Source organism: Coregonus clupeaformis, unplaced genomic scaffold, assembly GCF_020615455.1.
Source record: "Coregonus clupeaformis isolate EN_2021a unplaced genomic scaffold, ASM2061545v1 scaf1050, whole genome shotgun sequence".
Lineage (NCBI taxonomy): Eukaryota > Metazoa > Chordata > Actinopteri > Salmoniformes > Salmonidae > Coregonus > Coregonus clupeaformis.
In genome coordinates this window covers 1-16,738 of record NW_025534504.1, presented here as the reverse complement: position 1 = coordinate 16,738, position 16,738 = coordinate 1, and the positions used below count along the sequence as shown (strand labels likewise).

The 16,738-nt window shown below is 45.1% G+C and overlaps 1 protein-coding gene across 1 annotated transcript in view; it reads right to left on the bottom strand.

Annotated features, from left to right (window-relative positions):
* Positions 1-12,440, bottom strand: part of LOC123486184 (acid-sensing ion channel 2-like) — a gene marked incomplete at its 5' end in the record, with an annotated part of 31,492 nt that extends 19,052 nt beyond the window's left edge. The window contains 2 exon segments of the mRNA XM_045217405.1: positions 11,045-11,101; positions 12,290-12,440. Coding sequence (XP_045073340.1) covers positions 11,045-11,101; positions 12,290-12,440 — 208 coding nt within the window.
* Positions 12,441-16,738: the final 4,298 nt, after the last annotated feature.

Below are 16,738 nucleotides of genomic sequence, written 5' to 3'. Positions count from 1 at the left end.
ATAAAGTCATCATGTTCACTCCACGCGCTGCGTATTGGTCCGCTCCTTCCGACGATCGTGACAGACACAGGCCAAATGGATTTTGTGATGTTGTCCTATATTAATATGGACTTATTAGACTGTTAAAATGTAGGAGGAAAGGCAGACATTTTATATAAACATTAGATTTCTGTGGTCCGAATTTCATAATAATTTAGTTGGAATGATGAGAATAATGATAATAATGATGATGATGGTGAGAGCCCAGTATAGCCTAACCCTTCAATCATAGGCTATTGTTACTTTGCGTCTCTAAAATCACCTTTCCATTTCTATAGTCATGTGACAAAGAGTATTTTTTTATTGAAACGTCCAAATGTCGGCCTTTTACCAGATAAAGATGTTTTCGTATGATAAAAAAAAACATGACTTATAAAATGTAAGTCTATGCAACATTAACTAATTAAAAACAGTTCTGTAGCAATGAGGTTTGTTGTCAGGTCGTGTTGTAGGTGTGGTGTAGGAATCAAACGCAGGAAGCAGACTGAATTCCAAAAAGCTGTATTCCTGCCTAAACACAGGCAACAGGACGAAATAAGCCTGACAGCAAAATACGCACGAAGGCGAAAAGACAATGCGCACAAACAGGTGCGTCAGGATGAAATAAGTGCACACACAAGTGCAACGAACGCTCCAGCAAACAGTGGAGAAAATAACGCTCAACCGAGCAATACACAGACTGACGGTAACAATCACACACAACACAAGACAAACACAACGAGAAACTTATAGGACACTAATTACTACAAAACAGAAACAGGTGTAGAAACAAACAGACAAAAGCAAACGAACATGAAACATCAATCGGTGGCAGCTAGAATTCCGGAGACGACGAACGCCGAAGCCTGCCCGAACAAGGGAGAGAGGCAGCCTCGGCCGAAACTGTGACAGTACCCCCCCTTTGACGCGCGGCTCCAGACGCGCGCTTCCGACTCGGCCTTGGGGACGACCCGGAGGCCGCGGCGCAGGGCGCGTCGGATACCCCCGATGGAATTCCGTCAGAGCGACGGGTCCAAGATGTCTCTCCTCGGCACCCAGCACCGCTCCTCCGGACCTGCACCCTCCCACTCCACTAGATACTGAAGACCCCCTCTCCGACGTCTAGAATCCAAGATGGATCTCACAGTGTACGCCCGGTACCCCCTCGATGTCCAACGGGGCCGGGGGGTCTCCAAGATCTCATGTTCTTGGAGTGGGCCTGCTACCACCGGCCTGAGAAGGGACACATGGAACGAGGGGTTAATACACTTATACTCAACTGGTAACTGTAATCTATAACATACCTCGTTCAACCTTCTCAGGACTTTAAATGGCCCTACAAACCGCCGACCCAGCTTCCGACAGGGCAGGCGGAGGGCAGGTTTCTGGCAGAGAGCCAGACTCGATCTCCAGGTGCGTACACTGGCCCCTCACTGCGGTGTAGGTCGGCGCTCGTCTTCTGTCGACGTATGGCACGCTGCAGATGGACGTGTGCAGCGTCCCACGTCTCCTCCGAGCGCCGCACCCACTCATCCACAGCGGGGCCTCGATCTGGCTCTCATGCCATGGTGCCAGAACCGGCTGGTACCCCAAAACACACTGAAAAGGGGTTAGTTGGGTGGAGGAGTGGCGGAGAGAGTTCTGTGCCATCTCGGCCCAGGGCACATATCTCGCCCACTCCTCCGGTCGATCCCGGCAGTACGTTCTGAGAAACCTACCCACATCCTGGTTAACGCTTCCACCTGCCCATTACTCTCCGGGTGGTAACCCGAGGTGAGGCTCACCGAGACCCCCAACCGCTCCATAAAAGCTCTCCAGACTCTGGAGGTGAATTGGGGACCTCGGTCAGCCACAATGTCCTCGGGCACCCCGTGAGTGCCGGAACACATGGGTGAATATAGCTCGGCGGTCTGCAGGGCAGTAGGAAGACCCGGCATGGGGAGCAAACGACAGGCCTTAGAGAACCGGTCCACAACGACCAGGATGGTAGTATTCCCTTGAGAGAGGGGAAGGTCAGTTATAAAATCCACCGAGAGGTGGGACCATGGTCGTTGCTAGGAACGGGCAGGGGCAGTAACTTGCCCCTAGGCAGATGTCTAGGCGCCTTACACTGGGCGCACACCGAGCAGGAGGAAACATAAACCCTCACATCCCTGGCCAACGTGGCCACCAATATTTGGCACTAAGACAGTGCACTGTCCGGCCGATACCCGGGTGTCCAGAGGAGGGTGACGTGTGAGCCCAATAGATCAATCGATCCCGACACTCGAAGCGGAACATACTTCCGACCCTCCGGGCATTGTGGTGGACTAGGGTCGGTGCGTAATGCCCGCTCGAGCTCAGAATCGAGCTCCCACACCACCGGTGCCACTAGACACGACTCCGGCAGTATGGGGAGTGGGCTCCACGAACCTCCTCCCCGTCATATAGCCGAGACAGCGCATCTGCCTTCCCGTTTTTGTGACCCAGGGATGTAGGTGATCTTAAAAGAGAAACGGGTCAAAAACATACTCCATCTAGCCTGCCGAGGGTTCAGCCTCCTCGCTGCCCGGATGTACTCCAGGTTACGGTGGTCCGTCAAAATGAGGAAAGGGTGTTGAGCCCCCTCAAGCCAGTGCCTCCACACCTTAAGGGCCTGTACCACAGCTAACAGCTCCCTGTCCCCTATGTCATAATTTCGCTCCGCCGGGCTGGAGCTTCTTGGAATAGAAGGCACAGGGGCGGAGTTTAGGTGGCGCGCCTGACCGTTGTGAAAGCACGGCGCCAATACCGGCCTCAGACGCGTCCACCTCTACCTGGAAATGGTAAAGAGGGATCCGGATGCGCCAGCACCAGAGCCGAGGTAAACAGGTCCTTCAGCCTCCCAAACGCCCTGTCCGCCTCGACTGACCACTGCAGACGCACGACCCCCCTTCAAGAGAGACGTGATGGGAGCTGCCACTTGCCCAAAACCCCGGATAAACCTCCGGTAGTAATTCGCAAACCCCAAAAACTGCTGCACCTCTTTCACAGTGGTTGGTGTTTGCCAATTACGCACGGCCGACCCTTTCGGTCTACCTCCATCTTCACCCCTGACGCGGACAACTGATACCCCAAAAAGGAGATAGACTCCTGGAAAAACAGACACTTCTCTGCCTTCACATAGGTCGTGCTCCACCAGCCTCCGCCAACACTCTGCGCACCAGGGCCACATGCTCGACACGGGTAGGTGAGTACACGAGAATGTCATCTATGTACACAACGACTCCCTGTCCCTGCATGTCCCTGAAGATCTCATCCACAAATGATTGGAAAACCGACGGAGCATTCATCAACCCGTATGGCATGACTAGATACTCGTAATGGCCCGAGGTGGTACTAAAGGCTGTTTTCCATTCATCATCCTTCTTGATGCGCACCAAGTTGTACGCGCTCCTGAGATCTAATTTCGTGAAGAAACGCCCCCATGCAACGACTCAGTCATGGTCGCAATCAGCGGGAGTGGATAACTATACTTCACCGTAATCTGATTGAGACCACGGTAATCGATGCACGGACGCAAACCACCATCCTTCTTCTTCACGAAAAAGAAACTCGAGGACGCGGGGAAGTGGACAGCCGTATGTATCCTTGTCTCAGCGATTCGTCTATGTAAATCTCCATAGCTTTCTTCTCCTCCTGAGACAGAGGATACACATGACTCCGTGGGAGCGCAGCTCCTGCCTGAAGGTTTATCGCACAATCCCCCTGCCCTATGGGGTGGCAACCGCGTCGCCTCGCCTTACTAAACGCGATAGCCAAATCCCCATACTCAGGTGGAATGTGCAATGCGGGCACCTGGTTTGGACTCTCCACCGAGGTAGCCCCTACGGAAACGCCCAAACATCTACCCACACACTGAGCAGACCACTCCATCAGAGCCCTCTCCTGCCACGAAATCACTGGGTTATGGGTACTCAACCAGGGCATGCCCAGCACCACCGGATACGCAGGAGAGTCAATCAGGAACAGCTGAATCATCTCCTGATGATCCCCCTGCGCACACATCCTAAGTGGCGCCGTGACCTCCTGATCAAGCCCGTACCCAACGGACGACTATCTAGGGCGTGAACGGGAAAAGGAACATCAACAGGAATGAGGGGAATCCCTAACGCTAAACAAAACTTTTTATCAATAAAATTCCCAGCTGCGCCTGAATCTACCAGCGCCTTATGCTGGGCATGAGGTGCTACCTGTGGAAAACATACAGGCATACAGAAATGGGCAACAGAGAGCTCTGGGTGAGTGGGGTGCCTACTCACCTGGAAGGAATCCCCCAGTGCGGGACCTGTCGTCATCTCCCCTAGGAGGCCATCCCCAGCACCTAGCCGCGGTGTGTCCTCCCCGACCACAGTTGGTGCAGTGGATGGACCCCCTAGTCTGCCGACTCCTCCTATCTCTAGCGCCAGCGCCCGAGCTCCATAGGACACGGCTCGGATGCGCTGGAGGATGGAATGGACGGACCCCCCCTCAGGACGTCCGCGGGTAGCCAATAGGTTATCTAACCTGATTGACATGTCGACCAGCTGGTCGAAAGTGAGACTGGTGTCCCTACAGGCCAGCTCCCGACGGACGTCCTCTCTGAGGCTACATCGGTATAGATCGATGAGGGCCCGCTCATTCCACCCTGCATCTGCCGCTAGAGTACGGAATCAGTGCGAATTCCTGGGCACTCCTCCTCCCCTGCCTGAGGAAGACCAGACGCTCCCCCCTCGCCGCTTCCGGGGATGGTCGAACACCGCCCTAAAAGCGGCGGGAGAACTCGGTGTATGTAATAGTCGTGGCGTCGATCTTCCTCCACTCCGCGTTGGCCCACTCCAACGCTTTACCGCCAGGCAGGAGATCAGGGCGGACACGCTCTCATGCCCTGAAGGTGCCGGATGTACTGTGGCCAGGTACAGCTCTACCTGGAGCAGGAATCCCTGACACCCAGCTGCGGTCCCGTCGTAGGACCTCGGGAGAGATAGTCGGACTCGCGAGGTTCCGGCGCTGGACTGGGTGGGCTGGCCGATGGTGCTGGCAGGGCGGCTGGCGGTGGAGGCGGACCCCAGCCTCGGAGGGTGGTCATCACCTCCTGCAGGGCGGCCCCCATCTGCAGGAGCTGCTCTTGCTGTTCCCGAACCTGGGTTTCCAGTCTTGAATGTGCTGCTTCGGCTCCTGCTGATTCCATACTGTAAGGTGTGTGATTCTGTCAGGTCGTGTTGTAGGTGTGGTGTAGGAATCAAACGCAGGAAGCAAACTGAATTCCAAAAAGCTGTATTCCTGCCTAAACACAGGCAACAGGACGAAATAAGCCTGACAGCAAAATACGCACGAAGGCGAAAGACAATGCGCACAAACAGGTGCGTCAGGATGAAATAAGTGCACACACAAGTGCAACGAACGCTCCAGCAAACAGTGGAGAAAATAACGCTCAACCGAGCAATACACAGACTGACGGTAACAATCACACACAACACAAGACAAACACAACGAGAAACTTATAGGACACTAATTACTACAAAACAGAAACAGGTGTAGAAACAAACAGACAAAAGCAAACGAACATGAAACATCAATCGGTGGCAGCTAGAATTCCGGAGACGACGAACGCCGAAGCCTGCCCGAACAAGGGAGAGAGGCAGCCTCGGCCGAAACCGTGACATTTGTGCAGTAGGCTATAGGCCCAATACATTATCACTGCATATTGGCTATGCTTGAATTGCCCTGCCAATGTTGTTCTTCTCAGACCATTTTGATATTATATATACACTACTGTTCAAAAGTTTGGGGTCACTTAGAAATGTCCTTGTTTTTAAAATAACATCAAATTGACCACAAATACAGTGTAGACATTGTTAATGTTGTAAATGGCTATTGTAGCTGGAAACGGCAGATTTTTTATGGAATATCTACATAGGCGTACAGAGGCCCATTATCAGCAACCATCAGTCCTGTGTTCCAATGGCACCTTGTGTTTGCTAATCCAAGTTTATCATTTTAAAAGGCTAATTGATCATTAGAAAACCATTTTGCAATTATGTTGGGCAGAGCTGAAAACTGTTGTGCTGATTAAAGAAGCAATAAAACTGGCCTTCTTGAGACTAGTTGAGTATCTGGAGCATCAGCAACTGTGGGTTCGATTACAGGCTCAAAATGGCCAGAAACAAAGAACTTTCTTCTGAAACTCGCCAGTCTATTCTTGTTCTGAGAAATGAAGACTATTCCATGCGAGAAATTGCCAAGAAACTGAAGATCTCGTACAACACTGTGTACTACTCCCTTCACAGAACAGCGCAAACTGGCTCTAACCAGAATAGAAAGAGGAGTGGGAGGCCCCGGTGCACAACTGAGCAAGAGGACAAATACATTAGAGTGTCTAGTTTGAGAAACAGACGCCTCACAGGTCCTCAACCGGCAGCTTCATTAAATAGTACCCGCAAAACACCAGTCTCAACATCAACAGTGAAGAGGCGACTCCGGGATGCTGACCTTCTAGGCAGAGTTGCAAAGAAAAAGCCATATCTCAGACTGGCCAATAAAAAAAAAAGATTAAAATGGGTAGTCTGAGATATGGCTTTTTCTTTAATGAAGCTGCCAGTTGAGGACCTGTGAGGCGCCTGTTTATTTTAATGGACGAAAAAAAAAAACATCTTTGAAAACAAGGACATTTCTAAGTGACTCCAAACATTTGAATGGTAGTGTATATTTTTAAATGGTACAGTGAGGGAAAAAAGTATTTGATCCCCTGCTGATTTTGTACGTTTGCCCACTGACAAAGAAATGATCAGTCTATAATTTTAATGGTAGGTTTATTTGAACAGTGAGAGACAGAATAACAAAAAAATCCAGAAAAACGCATGTCAAAAATTTTAGAAATTGATTTGCATTTTAATGGAGGGAAATAAGTATTTGACCCCTCTGCAAAACATGACTTAATACTTGGTGGCAAAACCCTTGTTGGCAATCACAGAGGTCAGATGTTTCTTGTAGTTGGCCACCAGGTTGGGACACATCTCAGGAGGGATTTTGTCCCACTCCTCTTTGCAGATCTTCTCCAAGTCATTAAGGTTTCGATGCTGACATTTGGCGACTCGAACCTTCAGCTCCCTCCACAGATTTTCTATGGGATTAAGGTCTGGAGACTGGCTAGGCCACTCCAGGACCTTAATGTGCATCTTCTTGAGCCACTCCTTTGTTGCCTTGGCCGTGTGTTTTGGGTCATTGTCATGCTGGAATACCCATCCACGACCCATTTTCAATGCCCTGGCTGAGGGAAGGAGGTTCTCACCCAAGATTTGACGGTACATGGCCCTGTCCATCGCACCTTTGATGCTTGAAGTTGTCCTGTCCCCTTAGCAGAAAAACACCCCAAAGCATAATGTTTCCACCCCCATGTTTGACGGTGGGGATGGTGTTCTTGCGGTCATAGGCAGCATTCCTCCTCCTCCAAACACGGTGAGTTGAGTTGATGCCAAAGAGCTCGATTTTGGTCTCATCTGACCACAACACTTTCACCCAGTTCTCCTCTGAATCATTCAGATGTTCATTGGCAAACTTCAGACGGCCCTGTATATGTGCTTTCTTGAGCAGGGGGACCTTGCGGGCGCTGCATGATTTCAGTCCTTCACGGCGTAGTGTGTTACCAATTGTTTTCTTGGTGACTATGGTCCCAACTGCCTTGAGATCATTGACAATATCCTCCCGTGTAGTTCTGGGCTGATTCCTTACCGTTCTCATGATCATTGCACCTCCACGAGGTGAGATCTTGCATGGAGCCCCAGGCCGAGGGAGATTGACAGTTATTTTGTGTTTCTTCCATTTGCGAATAATCGCACCAACTGTTGTCACCTTCTCACCAAGCTGCTTGGCGATGGTCTTGTAGCCCATTCCAGCCTTGTGTAGGTCTATAGTCTTGTCCCTGACATCCTTGGGAGAGCTCTTTGGTCTTGGCCATTGTGGAGAGTTTGGAATCTGATTGATTGATTGTTTCTGTGGACAGGTGTCTTTTATACAGGTAACAAACTGAGATTAGGAGCACTCCCTTTAAGAGTGTGCTCCTAATCTCAGCTCGTTACCTGTATAAAAGACACCTGGTAGCCAGAAATCTTTCTGATTGAGAGGGGGTCAAATACTTATTTCCCTAATTAAAATGCAAATCAATTTATAACATTTTTGACATGCGTTTTTCTGGATTTTTTTATTTTTTATTCTGTCTCTCACTGTTCAAATAAACCTACCATTAAAATTATAGACTGATCATTTCTTTGTCAGTGGGCAAACGTACAAAATCAGCAAGGGATCAAATACTTTTTTCCCTCACTGTATATGATCACACTGGTAATAGATCATTTGTTGTATTACTTGTGAGGCACAGCTGAGTGAGCATAATATACAGTATAGTGCCTTTAGAAAGTATTCACACCACTTGACTTTTTCCACACTTTGTTGTGTTACAGCCTGAATTTAAAATGGATTAAATTGAGTTTTTTTGTCAATGGCCTACGCACAATACCCCATAATGTAAAAGTGGATTTTTTAAAATTAATTACAAATGAAAAGCTGAAATGTATTGAGTCAATAAGTATTCAACCCCTTTGTTATGGCAAGCCTAAATAAGTTCAGGAGTAAAACAAAATCTTAACAAGTCACATAATAAGTTGCATGGACTCTGTGTGCAATAATAGTGTTTAACATGATTTTTGTAAGACTATCTCATCTCTGTACCCCACACGTACAATTGTCTGTAAGGTCCTTCAGTCGAGCAGTGAATTTCAAACACAGATTCAACCACAAAGACCAGGGAGATTTTGCAATGCCTCGCAAAGAAGGGCACCTATTGGTAGATAAAAAAAGAATAATTTAAAAAAGCAGACATTGAATATCCCTTTGAGAATCGTGAAGTTATTAATTACACTTTGGATGGTGTATCAGTACACTCAGTCATTACCAAGATACAGGCGTCCTTCCTAATTCGGTTGCTGGAGAGGAAGGAAACCGCTCAGGGATTTCACCATGAGGCCAATGGTGACTTTAAAACAGTTACAGAGTTTAATGGCTGTGATAGGAGAAAACTGAGGATGGATCAAAAACATTATAGTTACTCCACAATACTAACCTAAATGACAGAGTGAAAAGAAGGAAGCCTGTACATAATTTAAATATTCCAAAACATGCATCATGTTTGCAACAAGGCATGTGGCAAAGCAATTCACTTTTGTCCTGAATACAAAGTGTTATGTTTGGGGCAAATCCAATACAACACATTACTGAGTACCACCATCCATATTTCCAAGCATAGTGGTGGCTGCATCATGTTATGGGTATGCTTGTCATCGGCAAGGACTAGGGAGTTTTTTAAGATACAAATAAATGGAATAGAGCTAAGCACAGGCAAAATCCTAGAGGAAAATCTGGTTCAGTCAGACACTGGGAGATTAATTAACCTTTCAGCAGGACAATAACCTAAAACACAAGGCCAAATCTACACTGGAGTTGCTTACCAAGAAGACAGTGAATGTTCCTGAGTGACCGAGTTACAGTTTTGACTTAAATCTACTCGAAAATCTATGGCAAAACTTGAAAATGGCTGTCAAGCAATGATCAACAACCAACTTGACAGAGCGGGGTGTGAATATTGAGGTAAATTAGATATTTCTGTATTTCATTTTCAATAAATTGGCCAAAATTTAACATTGTCATTATGGGGTATTGTGTGTAGATGGGTGAGAGAAAAAAAAATATTTAATTCATTTTGAATTCAGGCTGTAACACAACAAAATGTGGAATAAGTCAAGGGGTATGAATACTTTCTGAAGGCACTGTATATATATTTGTTTTTACTTGACTGTTGGCCTCTGGTCAGTCTGAGGGGAGGGAAGGAGCAGCGGTGAGACTGCCTCTCATCCGACTCACCAACACTGTCCCTCCCTCCGCTGAGAAAATGGGACACAGTCTTCCAGCTGATGGCGAACCTCAAGTCGCACTGCATTATTTCTGCCTCATGCACCAATTCATTTATTTTTATTTTTTTTCAATTCATATTGTTACTCCTATGACCAGAGAAAGTGAAATATTCCTTGTTATTAAAAAAGACACAAGCAGCTAATAATAACAACGCAAGTTTATCGGAACACTTTGCTAAACTCATTCATTGCAGCTGCAGTGTTGGTTGTAGCGTGAGTGGAAGTAGACAGAACACGCATTTTATAGCTTATAAAAGTGTTGAACAAAGTGTTGACAGTGCTGAATAACAACTTACTCATAAAAACAGCAGCTCTTTCCTGTATTCGTTGAGTCTCTCTAGTCATGGTGATACACAACGTTTTGAAATCTCACAGTATCAACTTTGTTGTGCGTTCGAGGTGTCTTTTTATAGTCTATGGCTCTAGGAAACTGTACATACACGGTGATATGAGCTATCTGATTGGTCAGCGGCAGTCCTATAGGTACACTTGATTTGCTCTCTGGGCCTGCTGGGTAGGTGGAGTTCTACCTTCAGACACATGAAATGGTTCAAAATGGGAACACTTTGCCTTCCCGGCGCTAGGGCTGCTGAATCAAGTGCACCTACCGCCAACAGCGCGAAATGAATAAAACAAATAGGAACGCAAGGCTTTATTGTTGGGTTTTTAACAGAAATGCTTGGTGATCGACTAGGAATGCCTTGGAGGTCGACCAGTTGATGGCGATTGACCGGTTGGTGACCACTGCTATAGCCTATACTGTAGATAATATTCTGCCTATATGAACACATTTATTTTAGGCCATATAATGAAAGCTATACATGATTTAATGAAAAGCAGCAAACAGACACAACATGTTTCACATTCTTTAATAAAAGACTCAGAAACAGAAACAGGCAATAGGCTTAACAGTTGGCTTCACAGTTTCCCTGCCAAACAAGGAAACGCGACAACGTTGATTACGCGAGGGGGTCTGTGTGCTGCGCAGTACCTTCCACAAAAAGTTTTGTTCGACAAAAAGACGTAAGCGTGTGCGTTTGTGTGCGTGCATACTGTGGACTTACCAAGGGCAGGCTCTGCACAGTCTTTATACTGTTCAGGGGTGCAGAATGGAGAATCACCTAGAAGGACAGAAGAAGCATAGAAGGAAGGGGAGGAGAGGAAAGTTTTCTGCTAAATCTATTTTTAAAACGTAGCACCTCTGAATTACGTATGAGCTTGAGAAAAACAAACAGAAAACAGCTCAGATTACTGTGGAATAGGGTTACAAAGCTACCAGTAATTTCCCAAAGTTACCGGAATCTTCAATAATTGGGGTAATTAACAGAAAATCTATGGCAATCTATCGTAACTTTGGTAATTTATACTTTAATAACTTAAATCAAATATATTCATATATAGAATATTTTTTTATATCTGTGTCCATATTTTCCATGAATCTCTAGCAGATAGACCATATGGTTCAGGAGAAAATAGCCTGATTAATGAAAAAAGCATCTAAACATCTAAGCATTATTTTCAATTAACTCTGCAACTCACAACTGCCACCAGTTTGACACCAAAACATTGACAACAAATACATATTGACATAATAAAATAAATTAAAGTGTGTAAAAAAATGATAAAGGATATTATGATGAAACCCTCATATTAAACACTAATGTTATTCACTAAATTGATGGTTTATATTTATGATAATGTTTTACAGCTTTGTCATATTTTTTTATATTTAAAAATGATCTTATTTAATTATGTAATATATGTTACATGTGATAAGGCCGCACAGAGGGCCAGAGATAATTACAAACACCTGTGATAATCTGAAGTACCCAAAAGGGCCACTAGTTGTTTTATGATAGATTACATAAAATCCTTGAAAGATACCCTCCTGTGGAAGCAGTTAAGGAGACTCGCGACATGCAAAAACCTACCTTCCCCTCACCAAAAGAGAGTGAGAGAGAGAGAGAGATGCTTGATGTGGAGCAAGGTGGCAGAAAAGCCTTGGAGCAGAAAGCTTTAATACACCAACACAAATCTTGACCTTACACCTTACAGCTCTTTGACCTTTTCAAACCCACCACTTTAGACTTTAGATTACTTTTTTCTATCAACCACAACAACTACTGTAACTCCTTTATCAAACTTTCCTCACCTTGTTATATGTCTTCAAATAGTCCTTGATGAAAAAACATGACCCATAGCCCAAACAATTGTTTTTGTTTTGCCCATGGCCCAGACAATGTTATATTACAGACTCTATCCACATGTTTTGTTTAGTGTGAAAAGGGTGAAAAAGTGTGTGCTCTTACCGGGCATGTGCACCATCCTGCAGTTACAGTTTTCCACGATGTAGCGTGTCTCACAGTCGATCCTGCAGGCTGTCACACTGTAGACCTTGAAGAAGCCAGAGTCCAGGGCCTTGGACTCACACTCTCCCCACGGAGGAGGCAGGTAGGTCAGCTACAACACAGGAGACACACAGTGGGGGGGGGGTGAGACAGAGAGCAAGAGAGTGACAGAGAAAAACACCCAGCTGAAGTCTAAAACTCACATAGACACATAGGAGAGGTCATGGTGTTATTGTGATTTAGAGCCATCAGAGAGAGGCTCCAAAAGGCCCTTTAAAACACAGCAGGCTGGCTGACAGAGGAACAAAAGGAAGATCTGGCCAACAGACTGGGCTGAGTTGGACACATTCACAGATACAGTCTCTCGCTGTGAAAACTCACAACAACAGGCTCCAAGAACACGAAGCTCCAAATGTTCCCCCCTCTCACCCCCTCCCCACCCCATGGGTCTGGAGACGGGAACTGCAGACGAGGAGAGAGGGACACCAGGAGGAGCTGTGTGAGAGCCCAGGCAGCCCTCTCCAGCCGCTCCGCTACTCTCCGTTCAGCATCCATCACCCAGCGCCCTCTGCTCTCCATTCTCATTCACGTTCATTAGAATGCATTGTGGGAGATGCAGTTTCCTCAGCCAAATACCAGTTCTTGGACCAAAATAATCCTTATCCTGCCAGGTCAGATCTGACTGTGGAATGCCTGTTAGCACAGATAACATTGGAGAAGAATCCCTCCAATCAGAGACTGATACTGTATCCATGCCTCCAGATTAGTTTGCTGTTGTTAACTTGAACACAGAATTCCCTCGATATCAGCAAGCAAGACGTTGATTGAAACACTACAAATGAAGCCAACAAATCAAAACATTTCAAACTAGCCCTGGCCTCACTCATATACTGTAGGTCTGGCCACACTGTGAGAGAAAAATTATGTATTTACCTGATTTGTTTGATATTAATAGTTAAATGATATACTTAACAAATAGTAAGACAATTCTGTTCTACTAATGCTGTGTTTTTATGGTCTCCACTCTAACTCCCTGCAGCTAATCTGGGCATATGGTCACTAGAGCTAGCTTGAGCTGACAATTGAGTTACAGCCTGCATTCCATAGACAAGATGTGGTGCGTGTAACCGAGATAGGGATAGCCTGGAGGAGTACAACGAAAATCCTTATTGTCCTTAATCATTCTGTGATCTGGGAAACTAAGCCAGGGTGGGGTTAAAACAACAGCAGATAACCATAGGATGAACCCAAAGTGACTCATGATGCCACCCGATCTGCATGGGAGGGGTGGAACCAGCCATGACTAAGCATTTTAGTGTCAGCTATATAAGAACCAGCATTTTCTGTAAAGGTTAGGCTCTCGGCCCAACAGTCAAGAGTGTTGGGTCGACCAGTCTCATTATTGCAATAATTAATCGATATTGAATAAAGATGATTGTTTGAAGAAATGACAAAGTCTTGCTCAGTACTGAAATTACCACAACAATTTTGGTGACGAGGATGGGATCTCTGTAACTTCACCTGTTGACCGCTCCTGAAGATCTGGGTAAACTGGGCAACCAAAAGTCCATATCCGTGGTACTGGGTTGATCACAGTAGGACTGGTGAGGTGAATGTATTGAACGAGGGACTAGAGCGCAGGTGACACCTTGCGAGGGCACCCGGCTTGGTGAAGTTCAAATTATAATGTGTATGTAATTGATGAAATGTTTTATTGATGAGGTAAACAGGTATGCCCTGGGTTACTATTCCTGGCACTTCACCTGAAGTGGAGGTTAGAAAATACGAGGTAAGATTGGATTTTTGGGACCATGTTACATAGTTAGATAGGAGACATGGGTACTCTGTTGGTAGTTTTGCACATTTGGATAGACATAAGAGAATCTATACCATAGTAATCGCAGTAGGCTATATCCCAGTGTGGATACAACACCCCGTTGTGGGACCACTAATTAGGCAATATTCTGATAATGGTATGGGTTACCCTGTTCATATAGACAGGGTATGAAATCCGTTTTTTTCCTCATCTGTCTCATTCCCCTGTGCTGACCGGATGAAAACTAACGTTAGCATCCAAACCTGTGTGAACTAGTTAAGATCATTTAACGTGAACATCCAAAGCTGTGTGTATTGGATGTATAACTAGACCCTGTGAGGACTACTTAAGGCCTAAAAGAGAAAGGCCTGCGTGGACTAGAGAAAAGGCTATAGAAATAAAAGAGAATGCATTACAATGAGATGGTATAAGATAGTTAGGTGCACCTGTAATTGTTTAAACCAAACCCCATTTTAGAAATAAGAGATAGAGAGTCCTAAAGTTACTGCCGTTTTAAGGTTATGAGATCCTGATGGTATTGTCATAATAAATAGGAAGTCGTGATCGTACTATCCTGAAGTAAGAAAGTCCTACATGGTATTGCCGTGATGCATTGCAATACCATAGGTTAGTATTGTAAGATGTAAATGTATGAGTTGCATTATCCCAGGAACTAACCCTGAGATAGAAATTAGAAAATATTCCTGCAGGTTACAAAAAAAAAGTGATTAAATGTGTTTTGGGAACAGAACTGTGTGAATGTGATATGAGAGTTGTGTGAGTGTGGAAATAAGTGTTAATCTGAAGTTTGGATAATAAGATATAGAAATGTGTATAATAAGCTGATTTAAATTTGGATAATACATTTGGATATGTAGCGTTATCTTGGTGTTCCGTCCATCACTGCCCATCATAAAATATCACGGGGTGGTATTGAGCGTGGGATGTTATTTTGGACAGCGGCAAGTCTATAGTTTGTGGGAGGCTAGAGAGCCGTTGAGGATACGCCTGGAGCATTATTCCCATGACCAGCCGGGCAGTGTCCGGGGTTCCGTTGAGAGTTTGGATGCACAGCTGAAACTGTGTGGCAATGGAGAGTCGTTGGAAACCCACTACTTTATAAATGGATTCTGTGAAGATATGAAAAAATAAGAGAAATTGTATGTGTGTATAATCTTTTACTACAGATTTTATTAAGTAATGATGTAACGAATAATATTCATATACCAACTTGCACACCCAAACGTAGACGCACGTCAGGGGTGGAAAATAAAATATAAAAGTTTTCTGAGTTGGTCCCGGTTATGAATCATTTGATAGAGATAAGGTTAAAGCATTATATGACTGTTTACATGATCTGGGAAATAGTCTCAGAAAAAGACTGGCATATATTAAAACCGTGAGAGAAGGAATCTAAACTCTGGACACAGTTGAGAGAGGCGCAGAAATAACCATCATAGAAGAGGTCAACTATAGCAAAGCCATAGAGGCACTAAAAGAAGCGCATTAGCATTCTTCCAATTCAGCTTGAATATGGGAAAAAAAAATCTAATCGTGGATCAAATTCGGCAGCATTTCCCCGCAGACAGGAAAATTCCAATCAAATAGAGAATTCAGGAATGCAATTGTGACTTGGCACAATGACATAAAGGCAGAATCGAAAGCTCAATACACCAGCGTAGAGATGTTAGCATCCTATTAACAGAAAAGCAAAACCGATAAAATCAAGATTAGTAGATGTACTCAGCATAACCGCATTAACCGTACTATTTGTGAAGTAAATTGAGTATGTAGTATGCTTATTGCTCTTAAGATACACATTCATTGCTTTAACTAATTCTGGCATATGTTAAGAAAATGTTGAGGAATTTTATAAAGTAATTACTTTTCAAAATAAAGTTGAGTTATACGTTATGTTGGCTGACAAATTTGTTGGTTATGCTATCCTTATGAACCGCATAGCATATCATTGCATCCAACTTCCCAATGTTTATTGACTTGATTATTCACGTCATTGTTAGCTTAGCTAAATGGTATAGTCCTTGTGCGTTCTCAATGGACATTGTTAAATGGGGTGCTTTGTAAATTTGCTCTGGTTATTTGTTCGGATTTCAGAGCACTCTTGTCTGAATGTACCAGAGCGCAGAATAACTGATGAATTTACGAACTCTCAACACCCGTTGAATATGGCCGGTGTCAGTAAACATCAGGGAAAATAACGTAATTAAATTATTGCCAGCAGCACAGTTAGTCATCAACACCTTGGATAACATGAAAAAAGCCTAACCAGCTCTGCTAGGGTGAGTGAAATGGTCAGAGTGAGGAGGTGTTCTCTTATTTGTGTATGGAGTTAGCTAGCCAACTTTAGCCAGTTAGCTTGGGTGCTTGACTGCCTTTGTGAAGTCAGAGAGCTTGGATCAACCCTGCTCCTTGGCCAGAGTGGACAGTGTGCGCTCTGAATATTTTCCAAACACGACTAGCAAGAGGCTGCATTAGTAACAGCATCAACTTTTGGTAGACATGCAACATGCGAAGCTCAACTGAAAGGTTACCGTTTGTTTACAGTATATTAAAATGAACTAATAGTATATAGT